Source organism: Borostomias antarcticus (assembly GCF_949987555.1).
Source record: "Borostomias antarcticus genome assembly, chromosome: 3".
NCBI lineage: Eukaryota > Metazoa > Chordata > Actinopteri > Stomiiformes > Stomiidae > Borostomias > Borostomias antarcticus.
In genome coordinates, this window is record NC_140236.1 from 37,462,761 (window position 1) to 37,486,778 (window position 24,018).

Sequence of the window (24,018 nt, forward strand, 5' to 3'; positions counted from 1 at the left end):
CTCTCCCGGATGACTGAACTTCTCACCCGATCTCTCAGGGAGACCCCAGCCACCCTCCGGAGAAAACTCATTTCGGCCGCTTGTATCCGTGATCTCGTTCTTTCGGTCATGACCCATCCTTCATGACCATAGGTGAGGGTGGGGACGAAGATAGACCGGTAGATCGAGAGCTTTGCCTTTTGGCTCAGCTCTCTTTTCGTCACAACAGTGCGGTAAAGCGACTGCAGAACCGCACCAGCTGCTCCGATTCTCCGGCCAAACTCGCTCTCCATGGTTCCCTCGCTCGTGAACAAGACCCCCAGATACTTGAACTCCTTCACTTGGGGTAAGGACTCATTTCCTACTCGGAGCGGACAGGCCACCGGTTTCCTGCTGAGAACCATGGCCTCAGATTTAGAAGTGCTTATTCTCATCCCAGCCGCTTCACACTCAGTTGCAAACCTATCCAGAGAGTGCTGGAGGTCGCAGGCAGCTGATGCCATCAGGACCACATCATCTGCAAAAAGCAGTGACGTGATCCCCAGCTCACCGAACTGCAAACCCACCTCCCCCCGGCTACGCCTCGATATCCTGTCCATGAAAATCACAAACAGGATTGGTGACAAAGCGCAGCCCTGGCGGAGGCCAACACCCACCGGAAAGGAAGACGACTTACTGCCGAGGACCCGGACACAGCTCTCGCTCTGGGTGTACAGGGATTGGATGGCCCTAAGTAGGGACCCCCTCACCCCATACTCCCGCATAACCCTCCACAAGACCTCTCGGGGGACCCGGTCGTAAGCCTTCTCCAAGTCCACAAAACACATGTAGACAGGTTGGGCAAACTCCCAAGCCCCCTCCAAGATCCTTGCGAGAGTGAAGAGCTGGTCGGTAGTTCCACGACCAGGACGAAATCCGCATTGTTCCTCTTCGATCTGAGGTTCGACTATCGGCCGGACCCTCCTTTCCAGCACCTTGGAGTAAACTTTCCCTGGGAGGCTGAGTAATGTGATGCCTCTATAATTCGCACACACCCTCTGGTCCCCTTTTTTGAATATTGGGACCACCACCCCAGTCTGCCACTCCTTCGGCACTGACCCAGACTTCCACGCAATGTTACAGAGGCGTGTCAACCAAGACAGCCCCTCTACACCCAGCGCCTTCAGCATTTCTGGACGGATCTCATCAGTCCCTGGGGCTCTGCCACTGTGGAGTTGTTTGACTACCTCAGTGACCTCCTCCAAGGACATTGACGACCCCCCATCATCTTCCGGCTCTGCCTCGATCGTAGAGGGTGGATTAGTCGGGTTCAGGAGTTCCTCAAAGTGCTCCTTCCAACGCTCAACAACCTCCTCAGTTGAGGTCAGTAGTGTCCCCTCCTTGCTGTATACAGCTTGGATGGTCCCCCGCTTTCCCTTCCTGAGGTGTCTGATGGTCTTCCAGAAACACTTTGGTGCCGACCGAAAGTCCTTCTCCATGGTTTCTCCGAACTCCTCCCACACCCGCTGCTTTGCCTTGGTCACGGCCGAAGCCGCAGCCCTCCGGGCCAGTCGATACCCTGCAACTGTTTCTGGGGTCTCCCGGGCTAACATAACCCGGAAGGCCTCCTTCTTCAGTCGGACGGCTTCCCTCACCACCGCTGTCCACCACGGTGTCCGAGGGTTACCGCCCCTTGAGGTACCTATGGCCCTCAGGCCACAGCTCCCAGCCGCAGCTTCAGCAATGGAGGCTTTGAACACCGACCACTCATGCTCGATGTCCCCAACCTCCACAGGGATGCCTGAGAAGCTCCACCGGAGGTGGCAATTGAAATCTCTCCGGACAGGCTCTTCCTCCAGACGTTCCCAGTTCACCCTCACTACACGCTTGGGTTTTCCAGGTCTGTCCAGAAGTTTCCCCCGCCATCGAAACCAGCTCACCACCAGGTGGTGATCAGTGGACAGCTCTGCCCCTCTCTTTACCCGAGTGTCCAAAACGCATGGCCTCAGATCAGATGATACGATAACGAAATCGATCATCGACCTTCGGCCTAAGGTGTTCTGATGCCAGGTGTACTTGTGGGCATCCTTGTGTTCGAACATGGTGTTTGTTATGGCCAAACCGTGACTAGCACAGAAGTCCAACAACAAAACACCACTCGGGTTCAGATCGTGGTGGCCATGCCTCCCAATCACGCCCCTCCAAGTTTCTCCATCATTGCCTACGTGTGCATTGAAGTCCCCCAGTAGGACACTGGAGTCCCCTGCAGGAGCCCCCAAAAGGACTCCACTCAGGGTCTGCAGGAAGGCTGAGTACTCTGAACTGCTGTTCGGTGCATAAGCACAAACCACAGTGAGAGTCCCCCCCCCCACAGTCCTAAGGCGCAGGGAGGCGACCCTCTCGTCCACTGGGGTGAACTCCAGCACAGAGGCGCTCAGCTGGGGGCTAGCTAGTATAGCCACACCTGCCTTACGCCTTCTTTCTTTCTTTCTTTCTTTCTTTCTTTATTATTCTCCCCGTTTTTTGTCTCCTTTATAACTTTTTCATACTTTGTGCTAGAAACTTCATTCAAACTTTAAAATGTTCATGATGTTTAGCTCTTTAACGGATGTATTCAGATTTTTGATATTTGTTATAGTTTTTTAGTAATTTAACTTTTAATAGTAATTTCTGTGCCATTGAAACTGCTGGTGGAATGTTCAGTATCATTATGTTTTTAGAGTGGTGGCAGCTGTTGCTTTGAAAATATTTTCAAATTTTGTAAACTGCTGGCACTCCTACAGTTTTGAAAGCTCACATACGTATTATACATAACAACTTTCACACAACTGTGCTGATTCGTACAATGTAAGTATCTAAGCCGTGTGACTTATAATTTTCGCTGTATGACGATTTGTTTGGCAACTGCGCTCTCCATTGAAACGTATGGGCCCACACTCTAGCTTTTGAGCTGCTAATTTTGCATTTTTACTCTTTTTCTAACTTGTTGCTATGCCTACAGTTTTTAAGCTACACGGACATATAATAGCCTAAAATGTTCAGCATTTTCTCAGGATTCATACGGTGTCAAAATCTAGGCTGGCACCTTTATACTTTTTGAGAGAGAGCTGTCTGAAGCCAACATGCCTTTCCATTGAAGTGAATGAGAGGATGCTCAGTGTCAGTTGGGATTTGAATTTGGGGACACGTGCATGCTCTCTGTACAGGCACCCTTTATTGACTACTGTGGTAGCATTCATATTCATTCATTCACTTCCTTCCTTCCTTACTATCCACGCCACAGACCCCACAACTCAGCCCCTGAGTGGGCTAGAGACACACGGTCTTCGCCGGTGGGTGCATGGAGATTGCCTGGTCCATAGTAGTTCTAGCAGTAGCTGTTACATACAGCTGCAGCAGCTAGCCCACCTCACATTTTCTCCAGGAAATGTACTTTCTAGTTTGTTAATTTTATTTCCATTCATCCATGAAAGGTCTATGTGGGCAACATACTAATTATTGTCTGGGTTTTTTAGCTACAGTAGATGTTGCATGATGTAGATCTTAGCTACAGTAGATATCTCATGATGTAGATCTTAGCTACAGTAGATATCTCATGATGTAGATCTTAGCTATAGTAGATATCTCATGATGTAGATCTTAGCTACAGTAGATATCTCATGATGTAGATCTGAGCTACAGTAGATATCTCATGATGTAGATCTTAGCTACAGTAGATATCTCATGATGTAGATCTGAGCTACAGTAGATATCTCATGATGTAGATCTTAGCTACAGTAGATGTTGCTACTCAGGGTTGATTTGGATCAGCCGGGATCCGCTTTTATGGAACCGAAAACTCAAATCAACTCATCTTTCTGGAACTGGCCCCAGATCAGTAACAGACAGGTAACTATGCCAACCATAATTTGAATACACAGCAACCAGATGATGAGTACTGCTCCCTGAGTTCATGTGATCAGCTGAATTTCCAGCAACTTGCAGTGTGAATGTCAACCACAGCTTCAGATTTATGTAAATGTTGTGTTTACTAGGCTCTTCATGGCATTGTCAATACAACATTTTCACAGGAAAAAGGAGGCACCAGCACAGCATTGTCCAAAACGAATTCCTTGCTTACCTCCTGGAGGCCCAGCACAAGCAGCTGCTGGGAGAGAGTCAACAAGCCCACAGAGAAGCTGAGACTGCTTTTAACAACCGTTTCATAAACATGTTTGGACAATTTGTTCAGGTCCTCAGAGAGAAGCAGTCACAAACAGCAGCAGAACCACAAGAATAAAGCATGGATGTATTAATAGAACCAAAGCAACCAGGATTTTTAGGCATGGGGTGCTTTGTTTGTATTGGTTGGTTGTTTGCATGTTTTTGGCAAATATTGTAATATATGGTAAAACATTTGATATTGAATTATATTTATTGGCATAATGACACTTGCTGTTTCTATTCCTCGCCCCTTGATGGCACTGGTGACAGGCTTTTAGTCCAGGGCTGAAATGCTGAATGATTAAATCAGTTGAAAAGGCCCTTCGTCTTTGGCATGCAATGAAAACAATTCTTTATTTGTCATGTGCACATTTACCATGCTCATTGATCCTTATGCTAGAAAACATTTGTCAAAATTCACTAAAGAACAGAGCAATGTCCCTTTGTACATTTAAAAAGGTTGAAGCTACTGAATTTCACCGGATCATGAGAATTTTTGACATGGTGATCGTTGCAGAGAAAAGATGGTAGAAAAAATGTAATGGTACAGTACAGAGAAACTAGGATCAGACAAAAACAGGCTCTCTCTTGATTGTAAAGCATAATTCACCAGCCAGTCACCGTTTGTCCCATTTTCTTGAAATGTTCAGAGATGAGGAACAGTTTGAGTTGGTAGTGTTTAAATCATTTGGAGTCCTTTGTATGAGAGATTTTCTTCCATAACAAGGTCTTGAGGTTGTTTAAAATCAGAGAATGTTCCATCTCCATCTGTTCTGCAGAGCCCTTGAGCGCGATGCAGGCGTACAGCTGCTTCTCCAGCTCCTCGCGCACGTCTGACGGCGCCCCCCTCAGGAGGTAGTCCTTCAGGGCCCCGCAGGCCTTGGCCAGGTTTGGCCGGCTCACCTCCGGGGTGCAGCGGTGCTTGGTGAGGTCACAGGAGGTGCGGCAGTCGACCCCGTACAGGCAGTCCTCGTCCGCCTGGCAGCGCCGCTCCCTCATGGCCTCCTGGAAGGCTGCCTCCGGGACGATGTGCCGCGCGTCCGTCACCTTCAGGTCGTGGCGGTCGTTGTAGCCGAAGCCGCCGGCGCTCACGTCGCACATGAGGAAGCTGCCGAACGTGCCGTGGAAGACGTCCTCCACCAGCTCCAGCAGGCCGATGGAGATCTTGGCCTTGCGCGGCCAGGATGGGGTGAACCACTGGTCCATGCTGCGGCGCACGCCCGCCGGGATCCACGGCTCCACCGGCCAGGGCAGGCTGACCCCGTACAGGGGCGCGTGCGGAACCTTCTCCATCACGTACAGGTCTCCGCAGAAGCCCAGGAGCTTGGGCGTGTGCTCTCGGTCTCGCAGGACCACCGCCAGCAGGAACTCGTTGAGCTGCAGCAGGGCCCACATGGAACGCGCCTCAGGCAGGGAGACGTGGCCGTCCTTGTTGGCGTCCGCCACAGACAGAACCAGACTCACCAGGTCCGACAGGTTGGCCTGTTCTCCCACCGTGGCCTGGCCAGGGAGACAAAGGTCACTGATGAGTCATGTAGAATTCCAAGAATCTGTCACTGACACTACAGTGTAATTACTTATGCTACTGTATAATTGGTGAGTGAGAGAGGTTGAGTGAGGATCCCCTCACCTTCAGGTGGCTGAAGACCATCTCTTTAAACTTCTCCACGGAGGTGCCCTTCGTGGGCTTGTTGAAGGGTGCTGTGTCCTTCCTCGGCTCTATTTCGGCTCCAAGGTCGTAGTGAGGGACCTCCTCCATCTGGCACTTGATGAGCCCCTCCAGGTCCCCCCAGATCCCAGAGTACACCTGAGACCCACAGCACACAGGCATGAGCAACCACACACAGAGGCTGCGTTCTGAATCGCATACTTCCATACTATATACAGTATGGCAGAAATTGATGTACTATGTCCCAATACATAGTATGCCACATGCAGTATGGCAAAAATACCAGGATGTCCTACTACATCCGGCTGTATTTTGCAGTAAGCAAGCCAGCACACTTTTCTGGCTATTCTGACCCACAATCCTATGCGCAACGGAAATTGTATCATATGCGCATTATGATGAATCCCAGCTGTGGATGAATGTTGCTTTATGGACCAGGGCGGATGTGGTCAAATTTCAAGGCACACTGTTATAACAAGGTAGTATGTCCCAATTGGATGTGTACTGTGTGCAGAGTACTTACTGTCTAGGGGCTGTAGTAAGTATTGGTAGTAAAGAGTAGAAGTATGCGATTGGGAAAGCAGCCAGAGACTCAGGGCAATTACAGCAGGCAGAGAGGAAGAATCGATGAAGGATCTGACCTGGTTGTTTGGCATGGCAGACAGACACTTCCCCAGGTACAGAGTGTCTTTCTCACACAGGCTGCTGCAGGCAGAGCCATCGATTACTCCTTTCTTGTACTTGTCACACTAAAAGACACACAGACAAACAAACATGGCAGTTCCAATAGAATTAAAAGCTAGCTCTGATAAACGTGTAGGGAGATAGGTGGTTTCGTCCGTGAATTCAGTCCATAAGGAAAGTGGACACTCACAATGGCATTTTTGCACTCATGTCCACGGCACAGCTCGGTGTAGGAGGAGTATTCCACATACACCACCCAGCTACCCACAAACACGGCAAGCCAGGAAAAGAACAGGTACTTCATGTGAAGGTAGGAGAATCTGGTCTGAAAGATAAAGAAAAGATGGATGGAGAGATAGAGAGAGACAGAGATGTAATGGCTTTCTTTACCCCAGAGATCAATGACAAATACAGTACTTACTAGCGTCAGTCAGGATGTTAAAGCCAAATGAAGTCACTATGATACAGAATTCAAAACAGTGTTTTTTCTGTTCTCAGCAAACCATTATCTGGTCTAATACTTGTACGTCATTAGTGTGATGTGCCAGTCTACGACACGGTGATTGTTGGGAAAGTTAACGCAGTTTGACAATCCTGTTGCTTCAGGCCAGACTCGCTCCTCCATCAGTGGCATCCTCGTGTTAAAGAGAGTGGACACCTAAGCCCCGCTGTCTGGGGCAGATTCACATTTTGTTTCAACAAGGCAGTGCCTTTGAATTGGTGACTTAGAGCTCCAGATATGAAGGCCTGCTAGAACTGGCATTGGAGTATACAGGTATGTTTAGAAGCCTTTCATACAAATCTGTTTTAGAAGCTTCACTCTTAGTGCACACTTTCACCCCAAACAAACAATATCAATATGACTGCCACCCCCAATAGACAGTATCACTTAGACAGTGGAGAAAGTAAGGGGCAATTTTACCATGTTAAAGATAACTTGATATAAATGAGAATTGTGTTATGATGAATATGTACATTCTGCATAGAAAATGGACGATATTGTTGTGTGACTTTTTACTGCACTGTATTCAGTTGTGCAGAAAATCAAGCCTTTACCCACAAACCTTCCCTCAAAGCTCACAGCAAAGAGAGCTGTTTGAGATCTAAATGCCACTCCATGAAATTTGGCGGGATGGCTGTAAACCCCTGACATTTCCCTAATCACAAATCTACTACCAGGCTCACTGTTTCAATCCACATTAAGGGGGGGTGGGATTTCTTGTTAAAAAAAAGAAGAAGAAGAAATTCCTGTCAATGAGTAATAAACGATGTATAGTTGGGATCTGGGAATAAATGAAGTATTTACAGAGAGACCAGAGGGAAAGATGGCCGCCGGTCTTTCTCTGTTCCCCTCTCTGAGCTCCCAGGGTCAGTGTTTTACTCGACCATCTGTGAGAACGACTGTGTAACGTCTTGTTCCAAACCAAAAAGCACTTTACCACTGACAGGGAATTCATCTTTATAACGTATCGAGGAGGGTCAGTGTGTGTGTTTATTTGTGTGTACTGTATATGTGTGTGTGCATGTGTGAGTTTGATGCACACTAATCGCTAGTGTGGATTGATATATTTTGCCCATAAATTAGACACACGTTGGGTAAGCAATCCTTTTATACAGATACGGTTTAGTTCACAGGTGCACAATCAATGGGGAAACAGGATTTATATTGGAATACAAATTAGATGCTGCCTAAAGTGAGGCATGTCGAGTACTTCATTACAACCGCTATTGATTAAGTGCTGTGTGATCTTCAGCAAAAGGCTCCTTGTTCTTACATGATTACATTTACCTTCTGGTCTCATTCATTGTGTTTTGATTCCCTTACTCTAACCCAATATCAGTGCTGTTCCTGGGTCTGTGTGATGGCAGGAGCTGAGTGGAGGAATAACGGACTCTCAGGAGCCCTTCTTATCCATCTATTAATGATGCTTGTGTCCAAGGCTTGACAGTGATGGACTCCCTCTGCCTCTCCCCCTACAAGCCCGCTCCGCCCCACCCCACCCCCCTCCTCTCAGTTCCAGTTTGCTTCATTGGCATAAGACCCCCCCCCCCCCTTCCTCTTCCCCTTCTCTGGAGCTCCTGTTGTCTGATGTCCCCACATAGAAAAGCACACACACTCAAAAAATATATTATATATAGAGAGAGATTTTTAACCTAATAAAGATTTATTTCAATGGGAAAAATACTAGAGATTATGTTAATATTCAGTGAGGCTAAACTGGTTAATGGAGAACCAAGAATTCTGTTTTTATTGATCTAGTAAAAAGAAAAAAGAAGAAAACCCCCAGAAAGCAGACATTCTCTGGGTCAATCTACAGCGTATGCGATGCTGTGTGTATCTGCAAACACATTTCAGCAGTGATTTGATCCTGAGCACCTTCAGTCAAAAGCCAATGCTTATTTATTTTACATGATGATCTCAACAAGACTATTTTACAGGTACGCATGAGATCAAACATTATATTTTCACTGATTTTGTTTCTCTTAACCCTTTGAATATGACTGGCTCGCCGGCAAAATAAAATGTACAAATATTTTCAAATATCGAAAAAAATCTAAAAAAATCAGATATTCCAATACTTCCTGAAAGCTGAGAAACTGCACTTTCTAGTAATATAGGGAAACTTACTGTACTAAAAGGGTTAAAGAGTCATGTTGTAAGGGATGAGTCAAGCTTGGGCCCATATGAACAAATTCACTCAATTAATCTCCCACTTACACTCTCCACTGACGTCCACGCCCACTAATAATCTCTATTCAGTCTGGCTCATGTCTAGTTCCATCTCTCTCTAATCTAATCTTTATATTATACAGTGGCACGATATCAGCCATCAGTCTCCTCCTACTCTTTTTAGTCTGTTGTTTTTTGGGGGCATATCTGTTCTGGTACCATCTCACCTTTGTTATATGGATGGGAGGGTTAGTTGTTGTTAGTTGTTATATGGATGGTAGGGTTAGTAGTTGTTATATGGATGGTAGGGTTAGTTGTTAGTTGTTATATGGATGGTAGGGTTAGTTGTTGTTAGTTGTTATATGGATGGTAGGGTTAGTTGTTGTTAGTTGTTATATGGATGGTAGGGTTAGTTGTTGTTAGTTGTTATATGGATGGTAGGGTTAGTTGTTGTTAGTTGTTATATGGATGGTAGGGTTAGTTGTTAGTTGTTATATGGATGGTAGGGTTAGTAGTTGTTATATGGATGGTAGGGTTAGTAGTTGTTAGTTGTTATATGGATGGTAGGGTTAGTTGTTAGTTGTTATATGGATGGTAGGGTTAGTAGTTGTTATATGGATGGTAGGGTTAGTTGTTGTTAGTTGTTATATGGATGGGAGGGTTAGTTGTTGTTAGTTGTTATATGGATGGTAGGGTTAGTTGTTAGTTGTTATATGGATGGTAGGGTTAGTTGTTAGTTGTTATATGGATGGTAGGGTTAGTTGTTGTTAGTTGTTATATGGATGGTAGGGTTAGTTGTTGTTAGTTGTTATATGGATGGTAGGGTTAGTTGTTAGTTGTTATATGGATGGTAGGGTTAGTTGTTGTTAGTTGTTATATGGATGGTAGGGTTAGTTGTTGTTAGTTGTTATATGGATGGTAGGGTTAGTTGTTGTTAGTTGTTATATGGATGGTAGGGTTAGTTGTTGTTAGTTGTTATATGGATGGTAGGGTTAGTTGTTGTTAGTTGTTATATGGATGGTAGGGTTAGTTGTTGTTAGTTGTTATATGGATGGTAGGGGTAGTTGTTGTTAGTTGTTATATGGATGGTAGGGTTAGTTGTTAGTTGTTATATGGATGGTAGGGTTAGTTGTTAGTTGTTATATGGATGGTAGGGTTAGTTGTTAGTTGTTATATGGATGGCTAGTTGGGCAGCACTCAGAGAGCCACACTACTAGAAGTCGTCTTCTTTGGATTCATTTCAAAAAGGAAACGGTTGCCTCAAAACTGTTACAGTGAGCATAAAGGTCGCTTCAGGCTTACCAGCGTGAAGACTCTCAAGGATATTAATGTATCCCACCCGTTGTGCCAAGGTGGATTTAAAATATTCAGCAGCCTCTCACCAGCACTCAACGAGACTGGCGGCAGCTGCTCAGAATCTCATTGACACCAGCATGGTTAGGGTTAGGGTTAGGGTTAGTTGTTGGACACCAGCATGGTTAGGGTTAGGGTTAGTTGTTGGACACCAGCATGGTTGGGGTTAGGGTTAGGGTTAGTTGTTGGACACCAGCATGGTTAGGGTTAGGGTTAGTTGTTGGACACCAGCATGGTTAGGGTTAGGGTTAGTTGTTGGACACCAGCATGGTTAGGGTTAGGGTTAGTTGTTGGACACCAGCATGGTTGGGGTTAGGGTTAGGGTTAGTTGTTGGACACCAGCATGGTTGGGGTTAGGGTTAGTTGTTGGACACCAGCATGGTTGGGGTTAGGGTTAGGGTTAGTTGTTGGACACCAGCATGGTTGGGTTAGGGTTAGTTGTTGGACACCAGCATGGTTGGCAGTCAACTCATGCTGATCTCTGCCGTTGACCCAAAGAAGCAGCTAGAAAGAGCACCACTGCTGGTCTCCTGGCCACTTCCAATCATTACATTTTTTTTCAAACCTAATTGTGTCGGCTAAGCAAAAAGAACAGTTAAGCAGCAGTGACCGCATAAATATTTTTGTAAACTTCATTTCCTGTCGTTTCCGGGTAACACTCCACAGGAAAACAAATATGTGTAAGGTTTTTAAAATCAATATTTCAAGGCTCTCATTTATCCTCTGATGTATTTTCAGCACCAGGATTCACTGACTGCTTGTGGGGAGGGAGCAAAACCAACATGGCTAATGAGGTGATATTGATCTGACTGTTGTGACTGCTATTAATTAGAGACCCACATCTCTAAACATGTGCTGAGGTGGGAAGGGGGGATGGTCAGTCTTATTTGTCCGATGTATCTTTGTCCTATTTGAGAAAAGATTACCTTAAAAACCCCCAGACAGAAACTTTGAAGTATTTACTGTCAACATAGCCATGTACAAGATGTAACAGTACCCAAGTGACTTCAGAACAGTGGGTTAACAGAGGGTGACCAGAACACACAGACCTAAAACTGCTCTCTAGCTGCCAAACTACACGGCTCTCGGCCAAACTAAAGTTGAAGGGAGATAGCAGATCAAGAGGAGAGGACGCTGCTGTGCAGATGCTGGTTTTTGCAGCCTGCTCACCACTCATCCATTATGGATGATCATAAAGCTAGCTCTCTGAGGGGCCTCCGCTCTAATGGGCTTCAGACGGAGAGATGAACGGAGAAAGCAAGGGGGGATTATATGAAAAAGAGAAAGATAATATCCTGGAGTCTCTGGCTGCTATTTTGATTAACCTGGTTTTGCCGGGTAAAAGTTTTTTTTTTCCTCTGCTGATTCTTATAGCTTGGGGGTACGACTTCAAAATACATTGGGGTCTGTGATGTCCCTTCAGCATTTTCACATATTAACCCTTTATGCACCAAAAAGTGTGATTTATGAGATTTCATCATGCAAAATACTCAAGCCAAATGCATCAAATGTGCTTTCTCCAATGTTTATTCATAAAGGAGATCATATACAATGTATTTGATTCCAAACGAATATTAACCTTTTTAGGCCATGCAAGCAAAACACACTTTTGATGACAATACGGGTTGTGATGGATGAGCCTTCCTGGACTCCCTGGGAGCCTTGTTGAAATGTTAGTTGAAAAGAGTACATGATACACACTGACAGGTATATTAGGGTTATGATACACACTGACAGGTATATTAGGGTTATGATACACACTGACAGGTATATTAGGGTTATGATACACACTGACAGGTATATTAGGGTTATGATACACACTGACAGGTATATTAGGGTTATGATACACACTGACAGGTATATTAGGGTTATGGGTTATACAGGCTGGATAAGAGCAGAACAAAAACTGATCAGTTTCAGAATCTAGGTCACCATTCATACAGAGTTCTCTAAACTTAAACACAACCAGGAAGAGGGTGCACAATGTTACAGTGAATGGCGCTTTTACAAATCTGGGCAGCGACTTGCTGATGTAGGCTACTTCTTGAAAGCTGTGGAGCGACTGGTTTGTCTTCTAGAGTTCACAGTAATGGGGCTCTGATCAGGAAGTGGGGCAGAACTCAAACAAAACAAAACACATTTTTGTGAGAAGTGTGCATAACCAAATGTATGGTTACTCAAGTCAGGTCAAGTCAAACTTTATTTATAAAGCAATTTAAAAACAACCTTGGTTGACCAACATGCTGTACAGTGGGCTAAAAAAAATACAAGCAAAAAAAATAAAAAGCTTCCATCCACACTTAAATCTATTCAGGACAGATCTGAAAGTTAAAACAATATTAAACATCCCCTACACGCTGCACAACAAATACGTGACACTTGTCTCATAATCTCAGTCTCCATGACTATAAAACATCCTACAGTGCTCATGTTTAGACTATTTCTATTTAATTTGTGTAACATGATGGTTTGGTTATTAAATAGGGGTGGAACAATATATCGTGCCACAATATATCGCGATACAGAAACGTCACAATACGTATCGTTAAGGTGAAAACAATATTGTGATATGTTTATTGTATATCAGTGAACGCTGGCTACACAACGCTGGTAACAAACATGTCTTTTGTCTCTAGGCCTCTCCATGATATTACAACAGTTAAACTCTAAATTCACAAAGTGTATTGGAGTAGAAATGTGGAGAAATGCACTATTGGTGTGAACAGCAGCGCTACTGCAACGCTTCACACCTGCCCTTAGTGTACTCTAGAATTATCTTGCCATTGCTCAGCTTTGCCCAACATTAGTATGTTCTATTGTCCACCCAGTAGTAGTAGCTAGCTAGCTGGCAAACAATAACCAAACCAATCATTCAGACGGGACTTTCCAAACACGACATATCCGCTATGTTCTGGGGGGCAGACAGGCATATAATGGACTAAATGGTAAATTAGTGATTGCTCCAACGGGTATCAAGACTAGCATATAAGTTGATTGGATGGGCTAAGATGGGGTGATAGCAGATGTACAGTACTATGGTGTGTTCATAGTGCTCCAGGGGGGATCAGAACTAGTAAAACATAGTTGTTCAGTAAGCTATAGATGCATGCATGCGTACACACACACACACACACACACACACACACACACACACACACACACACACACACACACACAGTATGTATAGTATAGTGAAGTGCATAGTGCTTTCCTTTACAAACACATCACACAATAATCTCACCAGATCAACCAACTCTGATTTCTTTAAGCTCCAGCCAAGTCTTGCGAGAGAATCCTACCTATTGTAGACAGACTTCAGTGTTTGTGAATCCATGCTGTTAGAGTCAGACTGCAGATAAATCAGATCAGTTTGACAGGGTGAGAGCATGCAGGTGGGGTACAATAGGGTATGACAACTGTAAGTCCTTACCCCAAGTGAAGGAGTTCAAGTATCTGGGGGTCTTGTTCACGAGCGAGGGGACTATAGAGCAGGAGTTTGGCTGGAGAATCGGAGCAGCAGGAGCGGTTCTGCAATCGCTTTACCACACTGTTGTGATGAAAAGAGAGCTGAGCCAAAAGGCAAAGCTCTCGATCTATCTTCGTTCCTACTGTCACCTCTGGTCATGAAAGATGGGTCATGACCGAAACAACAAGATCAAGGATACAAGCGGCTGAGATGAGTTTTCTCAGGAGGGTGGCTGGTGTCTCCCTGAGAGATCAGGTGAGAAGTTCAGTCATCTGGGAGAGACTCGGAGTAGAGCCCCTGCTCCTGTGCGTCAGAGGTGGTTGGGGTATCTAGTGAGGATGCCTCCTGGGCGCCTCCCTAGGGGGGTGTTCCAGGCGTGTCCGGCTGGGAGGAGGCCGCGGGGTAGACCCAGGACCAGGTGGCGGGATTACATCTCCGCACTGGCCTGTGAGCGGCTAAAGATTCCCCAGGCAGAGCTGGTTGATGCTGCTAGGGAAAGGGATGTCTGGGGCCCCCTGCTGGAGCTGCTGCCTCCGTGACCCGACCCCGGATAAGCGGAGGACGATGGATGGATGGATGGTTTGTGTAGGCCTAGAAGTGGAATACATGTGCACTTACATCACATGTTTAAGGAATTATGTGAGGAAGAGGCCATGTCATGTTTCAATGTAGCCCTGGGCCTTGGTCAAATACATACTAGAAGGGAAAATATGTGTATAGTCAAAGGGGTTTTATTTTATTCTAGCTAGTTTTGGACCCACGGCATCCTGCTCCCCCCACATAGGGTTGAGTGGGTTTAATGGAACAATCTGTATTAACAGTGAATATTGTGAATATCTAATGGGCTGACATATGTATATGGAACCGGGATCTCTGGTGCAACCACTCTGCTAGGACAGAAACAGTGCTTTGACAATGGGAACCTGCTGTTTGCATGCCTTGTTTGAGAATATGGAGCCATAGTGACTGATTATGAAACACATAGAAAGAAAACTTGTATCAACGCATCTAAGAGACTGCAGGTCATCTGAATGTAGCTGTACATCCTCCTATCGGGTGACACTATTTAAGTCATGTCCTCATTATATGGAGTGGAGGTGGCCTAGAAAACGGTCAAATCTGCAGTGGCCGCCACGCCACAGTGACTGCTGTCACTTGTAATTACTGTCCGGAAGTTCCTCACAGAGAGGGGTGTGAAGCCAGCAACAGCTAAGATTAAGCAAAACAAACATTACTGGAGTGAGTGACCCTCCAGGCTTAACAGGCCAATGGACCGACAATGACAGATTTCAGCACTACAAGGAAAATAAATTACGCATTTGATCAAAATATAATAATAAATCATGGGTCACTCCGCTGTTCAGATTAAAGCAATTGGCTTATGTCTACAGCACGAGGACTTCCGAAGAAGGCTAGAAGGCCTTTCGAGGCACACTATGATATACCATTTTCCTGAATCAGATGACAAGACTGTAAGCAGAGACATTTGAATCCAGATCCAGCCTACCTTTCAAAATGTAAACTGGCTGCAAGCTTTTAGGAACTAGGAATATGCATATATATAGACAGATGACAGACACATATATATATATATATATATATATATATATATATATATTTAAGCAAATCATGTACACACAGGAAGGATAATTATCCAGTCAAACCATGCGCCCACATGCGTTTGCCCCAAGAGCCTGTATTTGTCAAAGCAGGATCATCCCTGTTGCTACAGCAACGAGGACTAGGATACAGACTGAATTTGGTTCATTCCCATCAGGCTGGATCTTGAACATCAAAAACGAACACAGCGCAAAATGATTTCAGGGCACGAATAAATAAGCTAAATTATTGTCATATAGCCTAACAACGCAAACACAACCGTGGCTATTTGTAGGAAATGTTAGGCAGACCTTTTTATAGACTAGCCTATGTTTACCCCCCAAAAAGTTCAAACAAAATGCAAGCTCGATGCGTCTCAGAGCGGGATGCTGCAGGTCAGTGAATCTATTCTCATTTGAAGGTATCTATCTAGGTACAGTAGGGGGGTTCCCCAAAGGCTTACCTGAATGTAAATAGGCTTCCTCGGCCAGATCCATGGTAACAGACTTCTCGCCATGGCAAATGCGGTTCATCTCACATCCCTAGGCAACCTGCCGGAGGAAAGCCCCACAGACGAGACACATCATCAAACAGAGCTAGGATTCTGTTCAGTCATCAAGAATGAGAATGTAAAAAACAACAGCTATTTTACCAAATAATCTCTTATCTCCGCCAAGTATCCTGGTGGTTTGCATTTGATACTGCAAACCAGCATCTAGACTAGACTAGACTAAACGAACCGTGCTGCAGCTCCCAGCCCGCCTGGTACAGTGGGAGGAGAGGATGCACGGGACAGCCCTCACATATTCAGCTTTTATGAGATGGTGTCGCCGAGACCTAATGTTTCTATGGCATATCTATCTGATATAATGACATATAATTGGTGTGCATTTTTCACACAGTCTCTGATCTAAAAAAGTAATAGCCCAATATTGCAGTTTGGAGTTTGGTTCACTCAGGTTGTGTAGGCTAGTCCTACTGTTGGCTCAGTGTGATCTGTTCTAGTGGTGTTATTCCAGTGTGATCTGTTCTAGTGGTGTTATTCAGTGTGATCTGTTCTAGTGGTGTTATTCCAGTGTGATCTTTTCTAGTGGTGTTATTCCAGTGTGATCTGTTCTAGTGGTGTTATGTTCCAGTGGGATCTGTTCTAGTGGTTTTATTCCAGGGTGATCTGTTCTAGTGGGGTTATTCCAGTGTGATCTGTTCTAGTGGTGTTATTCGTACTCGGACGGGAGGATCCGCTCACAGAGAACATGACCTCCACCGCTCTTCCGAGTTATTCGTTCATTATTCACGTCACGTGACAGCTACAGTAGAATTAGGACATTATAATTATGAGTTAATGGTAAACCATAGCCTATAGCCTAGAACTCAAGCCGGGCAGTGAAAGTAGCAAGCACTCCGTTGATGAATGATGTGTTACAAAACGTGAGCAGGTAAAAGATAGAATTTGTGCGTGTTAGGCAGGCTATAGTGAAGTTAACCGACACCATTTCCAAAGCAGGAAAATAGCCTATGTTTCGATCACCAACCGCTACGGATCTTCCCGTGTCATCGTTCTCGGACGCAGTGCCATAGGCTGGGCTACTAGCTCCAAACGATTCGTTCATTTGACTGAACGAGATTCAAAGATTCGAGTCTGTAAAAGATCCGAACTTCCCACCACTCTTTTCGCCGAAGGTAATGACCTTGATTGGCTACACTGCCTGTCAATCAGGGCACCTATAGCCTATAGGTGCCCTGACTGACAGGTAGTGTAGCCAATCAAGGTCACTTGGCTACCCCAAATCAGTCACCTGTTAGGTAGGCTATCTTAATTGGTTAGTCACTGTTGGCTTTCTTTTCGCCGAAGCCTACTGTAGGCTACCTGGAACGCGGCTTGATTGACAGGTAGTGTTGCCAATCTATGTAGGTCATTCCCCCACCTGTCTGTAGGCTACCTGCCTCTTCATGCTCTACAGAAGGACACATTATTTACTCGGATTACAGAAAGCCCAGTGCAGGGAACTGCGGCTGCCGAGTGCATTTTAAGTAGCCTAGAAAAAGAAGACTACCCATTTAAGATTGGAGATATTTGGACATATCCGGATCAAACGTGTCGTCTAACGACAATAAGAGAAAACAGGCCAATTAATCCAATTAATTTCAAAGGAGTCTACAGGTGAGTGCACGTCAGTGTCATGGCCTGGGACTGTCTATGATTGGCTCCAATGCAATGTTCATTGTTCGAACATGGGAGCGTGATGTTTAGGCTACTTCGCTGGTTTGTTAGACTCATGCTGGTTTGTTAGACTCATGCTGGTTTGTTAGACTCATGCTGGTTTGTTAGACTAATGCCGGTTGGTTGCAGTATTTAAATCCAACGCAATGGAGGAGATTGCTAAAGTTTCAGAATGCGAGATGTGTTATTCAGCACTGGTCAGGTCAAAGCTCGGGTAAGCCCACGTGACCTCCTCCACTAGTTACTTTCCAAATGAATGATTGATGACGAAACAGCAATTCGACAGAGGACGTTATAAAACATGTAGGGGATTAGATCTTGTATATCAAAACTTGTCTTTTTTATAGGCCAGTCTTTCCCATCCAATCATCAGAATTGTATGTCATGAACCGTCGACGTGGCTGAAGAAAAACCTCAGGTTCATCAGAATGATGAGGAAGTTCACCTTGAAATATGGCCATGCAACACCTAGCCTATTAGTATTCAACAACATTAGCCTATATATTTCTGAAATGGAGTAGTTATTAACTGGGAGATTGTTTTCCTCATATGTTAAAATAGGCTATAGAGCTATTGGGTTTGTCAGCATGTCGATAAGACCATCAATTACATTTGCTGTTTTCAGAAATGGAGGAGTCTGGTGTTGGGAACACTGACATGTATGAGCCAGACGAGCATCCGGTTTGGGAAGACCACCAGCACCACCAGAGCCTGGAGACACTGGAGAACCTCAGGAGGAAGATCAAGTACTACTTCATGAACCCCTGTGAGAAATACAGCGCACGTGGACGTAAACCATGGAAGCTAATGCTTCAGATCATCAAAATCGCCATCATTACCATCCAGGTACTGACTAGGCTAGTAAAGGAGATCAGTTGAGACTACTGTACGCATAATATGGGTAAAACGGCTTTGGCTCAGGAGGTAGAGCGGGTCGTCCAATGATCGTAGGGTTGGTGGTTTGAATCCCAGCTCCTCCTGTCCACATGTCAAAGTGTCCTTGGACAAGAAACTGAACCCCAAATTGCTCCCAATAAGTAAGCTAGCACCTTGCATGTCACCTTTGGTGTGTGAATGGGTGAATGAGAGGCCATTCTTAAAGGACAGGTATGGAATTTAGCATTATACGCCATGTATATGATTAACAATGGCCGGTATCAAAGTTTCATCAAACAATGCACTCTCAAGACAGCCCGTTGCCTCCGAGACACTGAATGGATCCATAGGGGCATAGATAAAATCCCTCAAAAACATCATAAACTCTAGTTTTCAAAGACAGGAAACTCACGAGTGGTCACTGATTGATATTACACACATTGATATTCTGACAAAACAAATTCCAAAAAGTATGCTTCAGATCAGGTTTTAGTTATCATTTAGCATAGAACTATTATCACTCGCAGTACTTCCACTTGAACTTTGTGAGGTCTTCACTGAGTTTGGAGGCTACTGTAGAAGAAGAGCCGCTTCCGGGTCACAGTCTACACAACAACAACAAGTGGAGAAGCCTAGGATTCCTTTGCAGCTGGTATTTCATTGATAGTGTTTTGTACTGTGGAAGTGTTTGTTGATCAAAACAAATATGGGACACGGATGAATCTAAACATATGTGGCTTTGTTGTGAATACAAATCAATGCATATAATATGATCAATAAAACCCGATCAGAAGCATACTTTGTGGCGATTGTTTTTCCAGAACATCAACGAACACCAGTGACCACTCTGTGAGTTTCCTGTCTTTTGAAAACGAGAGTTTATGGTGTTTTTGAGGGATTTTGTCTATGCACCTATGGATCCATTGTACGTAAGTGGCGATGAGCTTTATCTTGAGAGTGCACCATTTGACAACTTTGATATTGGTTGTATCTGATTGTAAATAACGTTATAACATGGCTTATACTGTAATGCTAAATTCCGAACCTGTCCTTTAAGCGTTTCGGATTAAAGCGCCATATAAGTGCAGCCCATTTACCAAAACATTTTGAGATAATGTTGAGTACTTTTCTATATGTAGGTACAGCCTGGGAGATGGGGAGAGACCACTTCAATTGATTAAACGTGCTATATTTTCTTCCCAGTTAGTGTCTTTTGGACTGAGTAACCAGATGGTGGTCACCTTCAAAGAAGAAAATCTCATGACATTCAAGCATCTCTTTCTGAAAGATTATGTAGATGGCCATGGGGACACGTATGCTCTGTACAGGCAGACAGAAGTATACGACCACATCTACTACATAATTGATCAGGTAAGGACAGACAACAGTTGTGCCATTAGACAGAAAACATGACGTTTGAGTCCACAGGAATGTATGGTGTTCAATGATCTAACACAACACAGTTCTGTCCTCTGTTTGGGATGACTGCTATCAATCATTGGCTTTTATTACTTGCCTACGGTATAGCTTTTATAGTTTTATCATCTCAGAGGACTTTGTCCAGCACAGTACTGCTACTGTGTGTCCTTTCAGTTTTGGAGGGGTTATGGCAGTACTGTAGGAATGGACTCAGACTTGTTTATTATGATTGTATGACCATCATCCTTACCTCACTGGGTCATCATTTCTACTCCTTTCTATGGTTGCTGATTAGATCACCAAGGTGCCACTACATCCCTAATTGACATTAACACATATAATGAGTATTTGGACATTTTTGCTTAGAATTGTTCATGTATTCTAACTTTGTAGTTTGGACATCTACACAACATCACAGTGGGGAACCATGAGTACGAGTGGAACGGCACGCACTCCTCGCCTCTGTGTCTCTGTCAGGAGTTCTACAGGAATGGAAGCATCTATCCTGATGACACGTTTGAAATAGATCCCCAGGTGGAATCAGGTAGTTATAATTAGTTAGAAGGTTAGATCAGAATGGTTTAAATCTCCTATTATTCTGAACGGCTTGACCTTTTTGAGTCACTTTTTTTTCTTCTTCCAATAGAGTGCCGTGAGATTTTTCCATTGTACCCAATCAAAGGAATATCAGCAGTGGATGAACTTCCAAACTTCATACTTCATTTCAAAAGGTTATTATCCTGATATGTAGACCAAAGCATCTTACAGTGGGCAGAACTCATTGTTTATCTTGGCCCTTGTGTGTTTGTACAGTATTTGCTTCCAGGGGAATTCAGGCTAAACTTTTGCTGTTGGGATTTGTTCTGAATGTACGTTGTGCTTGTGTACGTTGTGCTTGTGTACGTTGTGCTTGTGTACGTTGTGCTTGTGTAAGTGATGCCTCTCCTACCTCTTCCAGGCTGTTGTCTGTGAAAATTCAGTTTGTCCTTAAGGCTATAAATCTGCAGACAGTGAGACATCGAGAGCTACCGGACTGTTATGACTTCAGAGTCATGGTATGTCCTGATATATCCCCATATGTCCCCTGATATGTCCCCATATGTCCCCTGATATATCCCCATATGTCCCCATATGTCCCCTGATATGTCCCCTGATATATCCCCATATACTATGTCCTGATATGTCCCCTGATATCTGTAGGCTTTTTTTAGGCATAGCATCCCAACAAATGTAATGTGTTAAACCACATGTGTTCTTGTTGCAAATGTTGTATCGCCTGAACTGTTGTAATGGTAAGTGATGGTGACTGGTTTGTTTTGAAACTCTAGATTCGCTCACCTTTACCCTTTGAAAAGCTGTCTTTGGTTAACAGATCACCTTCGACAACCTTGCCCACAGTGGCAGAATAAAGGTTGACTTGGACAATGACGTTGACATCAATGAGTGTAAAGACTGGAGCGTCACAGGGGCATGTGAGTGTAAAAGTAGTTTGCAGTACCTGCTTTCTCCAGAGAATGGCAGTGTTGTTTAACCTCTGGCTTCTTTCTCATAGAAACAATAATACTTATTCTCTGTGGATGTTTTGACAGGTTCTCAAATTATAACTTGTTTTAAAGATTTACATCACTCAATTTACATGTAAAGGATCACATGCCTTCATAAGGGATGAGTTAATACAGTACTGTAAATACCATACTCATGCTGCTCTCCCTTTTCTCCTCTTAGCTGCCAGGAATATATACTACCCACTGCTGTTTGATTGTCTCATCATCATAACCTGCGTTACATCGCTCAGCCTCTGCACCAGATCCGTGCTCAGTGGAATACAACTACAGCTTGTAAGTTCACAGACATGGTTAGAAGTTGAGGGGCCTTCACATATTTCTTTAGAATGTGATTGAAAGAATGTAAGTGTTTTATTTTTTTATAGGAGTACACCAACTTCTGCAGAGCCCAGGGCAGTAAGGAGGTCCCATGGTCGGACAGGCTGGAGTTCTTGAATGGCTGGTACATCCTGATCATCTTCAGTGATGCATTAACCATCATCGGCTCCGTTCTCAAAATAGAGATCCAGACTAAGGTGTGTGTGCATATGGGCGTGTGTGGATTCACAAAGATCTACAGGACTAAATGTATTTATCTGTCTCGTTTGTGGAGACAATATTGAAGTTAATCCATATGCCCCTCCCCAAGACACTGACAAGTTGTTGGTTAATCCATGTCCTCTCCTAAAGACCCTGACGAGTTATGACGTGTGCAGCATCTTCCTGGGCACCGGCACCATGTTCGTCTGGATTGGAGTCATCCGCTACATGGGCTACTTCAAGAAGTACAATGTGAGTGAGATGCTCTCCCATGCTGCAACTCAAACAGACACTGGTTGCTACTGTATGTGGACTTTCTTTGTTCTTTCCCCAGATTCTTATCCTGACGTTAAGGGCAGCATTCCCAAACGTGATCCGGTTCATCTGTTGCGCCGGGATCATCTACCTGAGCTACTGTTTCTGTGGCTGGATTGTGCTCGGGCCCTACCATGAGAAGGTAGGGATTTACCATGAGAAGGTAGGGATTTACCATGAGAAGGTAGGGATTTTCTCAGTCTGGATTTTAAAACCATGTGGGAGCATTCAAAATAACCCATGACATGCACTCATCTCACTGTCTCTCTCTCTCCTATTCCTCTATTTTGTGTCTACCCTTTTTCTGGCGTTAGTTCCGGACCCTGAACACTGTGTCGGAGTGCCTGTTCTCCCTGATCAACGGGGATGATATGTTCCCCACCTTCAAGGACATGCAGCAGAAGAGCAACCTGGTGTGGCTGTTCAGTAGGGTCTACCTCTACACCTTTGTCTCGCTCTTCATCTACATGATCCTCAGCCTCTTCATAACCCTCATCACCAACACCTATGACACCATAAAGGTATGGACATACTTGGGACTGTAATCTCGCCTGGCGTACACCAGTCTCTACACACACGGTCTTGTCAGTTTTGTGATACTCCAGTTGTGGTAGGAGTCAAATATCCTGACTTGTCTTTCAGCAACAGCAGAACGATGGGAATCTGCTGTCTGAGCTCCATAAGTTCATGTCTGAGTGTAAGGATCTGCCCAACTCTGGGGTGTATCGTGTAGAGGAGAGGAGCAGTTCCTGCTTCAGCTGCTGCATCCCCAGGTGACCATATGGATGTAGTAGTGTAGTGAGTTGGGGGTTCAGGGTCAAGGGTTATCATGAACTCTCAACTCCTTGTTTTGTTTTCTAGATGTAAAGCGATTCGAGAGAGGTTGACAAATGTGCCATATAGCACATCACCATCCATTTGCTGAGGGAGACGAGGAGGAGACAAAGAAGACCTTTATACTTGTAAACCACTATTACTAGCACTTTACTGTCCTGGGCTGTTTCCAAGAGGCATCGTAGTGCTACGATGAACGCCGTAGCTTACGATGAACGTAGCGCTACGATACCTCTGGGAAACTCAGCCCTGATCTCCTTGACATGTTTGGAATCACGTCTTAAGACAAATGTTCAAATATGCAACCACTTGAACAGCAACTTGAAAAGGGATTGTTCAATATAAACAAATTTGTGTAAATTGTTAATGTTTAAGTTTGGGATTAAGGGATTTGTATCACTGATAAAATGAGTTTTCCCTCAGTTTGTGCATGGTCAGGAGTCAAGGCTGAATCATACTGGAGAATTTGTGACCAACAGCCAAGATAAAGAAATTATACTTAATTTCTGGTAAAATGAGACTTTATTTCACCAAGGTCAGCAGGAACTGAAAGTAGAAACAGGCCTCTGTCTGAGTGACAACTTCTCTTTTTCCTCTCACAATGATTGTTACATCCTCTTTAAATGAATATAAGCTACCGATTAAAAAAAAAGCTTTTTTACAAAA

General features: G+C 44.4%; 2 protein-coding genes across 2 annotated transcripts; one reads left to right on the top strand and one right to left on the bottom strand.

Moving 5' to 3' along the window:
• Window positions 1-4,845: 4,845 nt before the first annotated feature.
• On the bottom strand, window positions 4,846-16,120 carry dipk1ab (divergent protein kinase domain 1Ab; the record flags this gene model as incomplete). Its single annotated transcript, XM_084461842.1, has 5 exons — window positions 4,846-5,661; window positions 5,792-5,968; window positions 6,472-6,579; window positions 6,705-6,839; window positions 16,067-16,120. 5 exons carry the CDS (start codon window positions 16,118-16,120, stop codon window positions 4,846-4,848), a joined length of 1,290 nt encoding a protein of 429 aa, XP_084317968.1.
• A 1,407-nt stretch (window positions 16,121-17,527) lies between these two features.
• Window positions 17,528-23,962, top strand: LOC311307645 (mucolipin-3-like). Its single transcript, XM_084436482.1, has 14 exons — window positions 17,528-17,764; window positions 18,450-18,670; window positions 19,904-20,071; window positions 20,513-20,663; window positions 20,766-20,850; window positions 21,078-21,174; window positions 21,492-21,591; window positions 21,845-21,957; window positions 22,050-22,199; window positions 22,354-22,455; window positions 22,538-22,660; window positions 22,833-23,039; window positions 23,161-23,291; window positions 23,380-23,962. The coding sequence occupies exons 2-14, from the start codon at window positions 18,452-18,454 to the stop codon at window positions 23,441-23,443; spliced, it is 1,710 nt and encodes a 569-aa protein (XP_084292608.1). The 5' UTR covers window positions 17,528-17,764; window positions 18,450-18,451; the 3' UTR covers window positions 23,444-23,962.
• The last annotated feature ends 56 nt before the right edge of the window (window positions 23,963-24,018 follow it).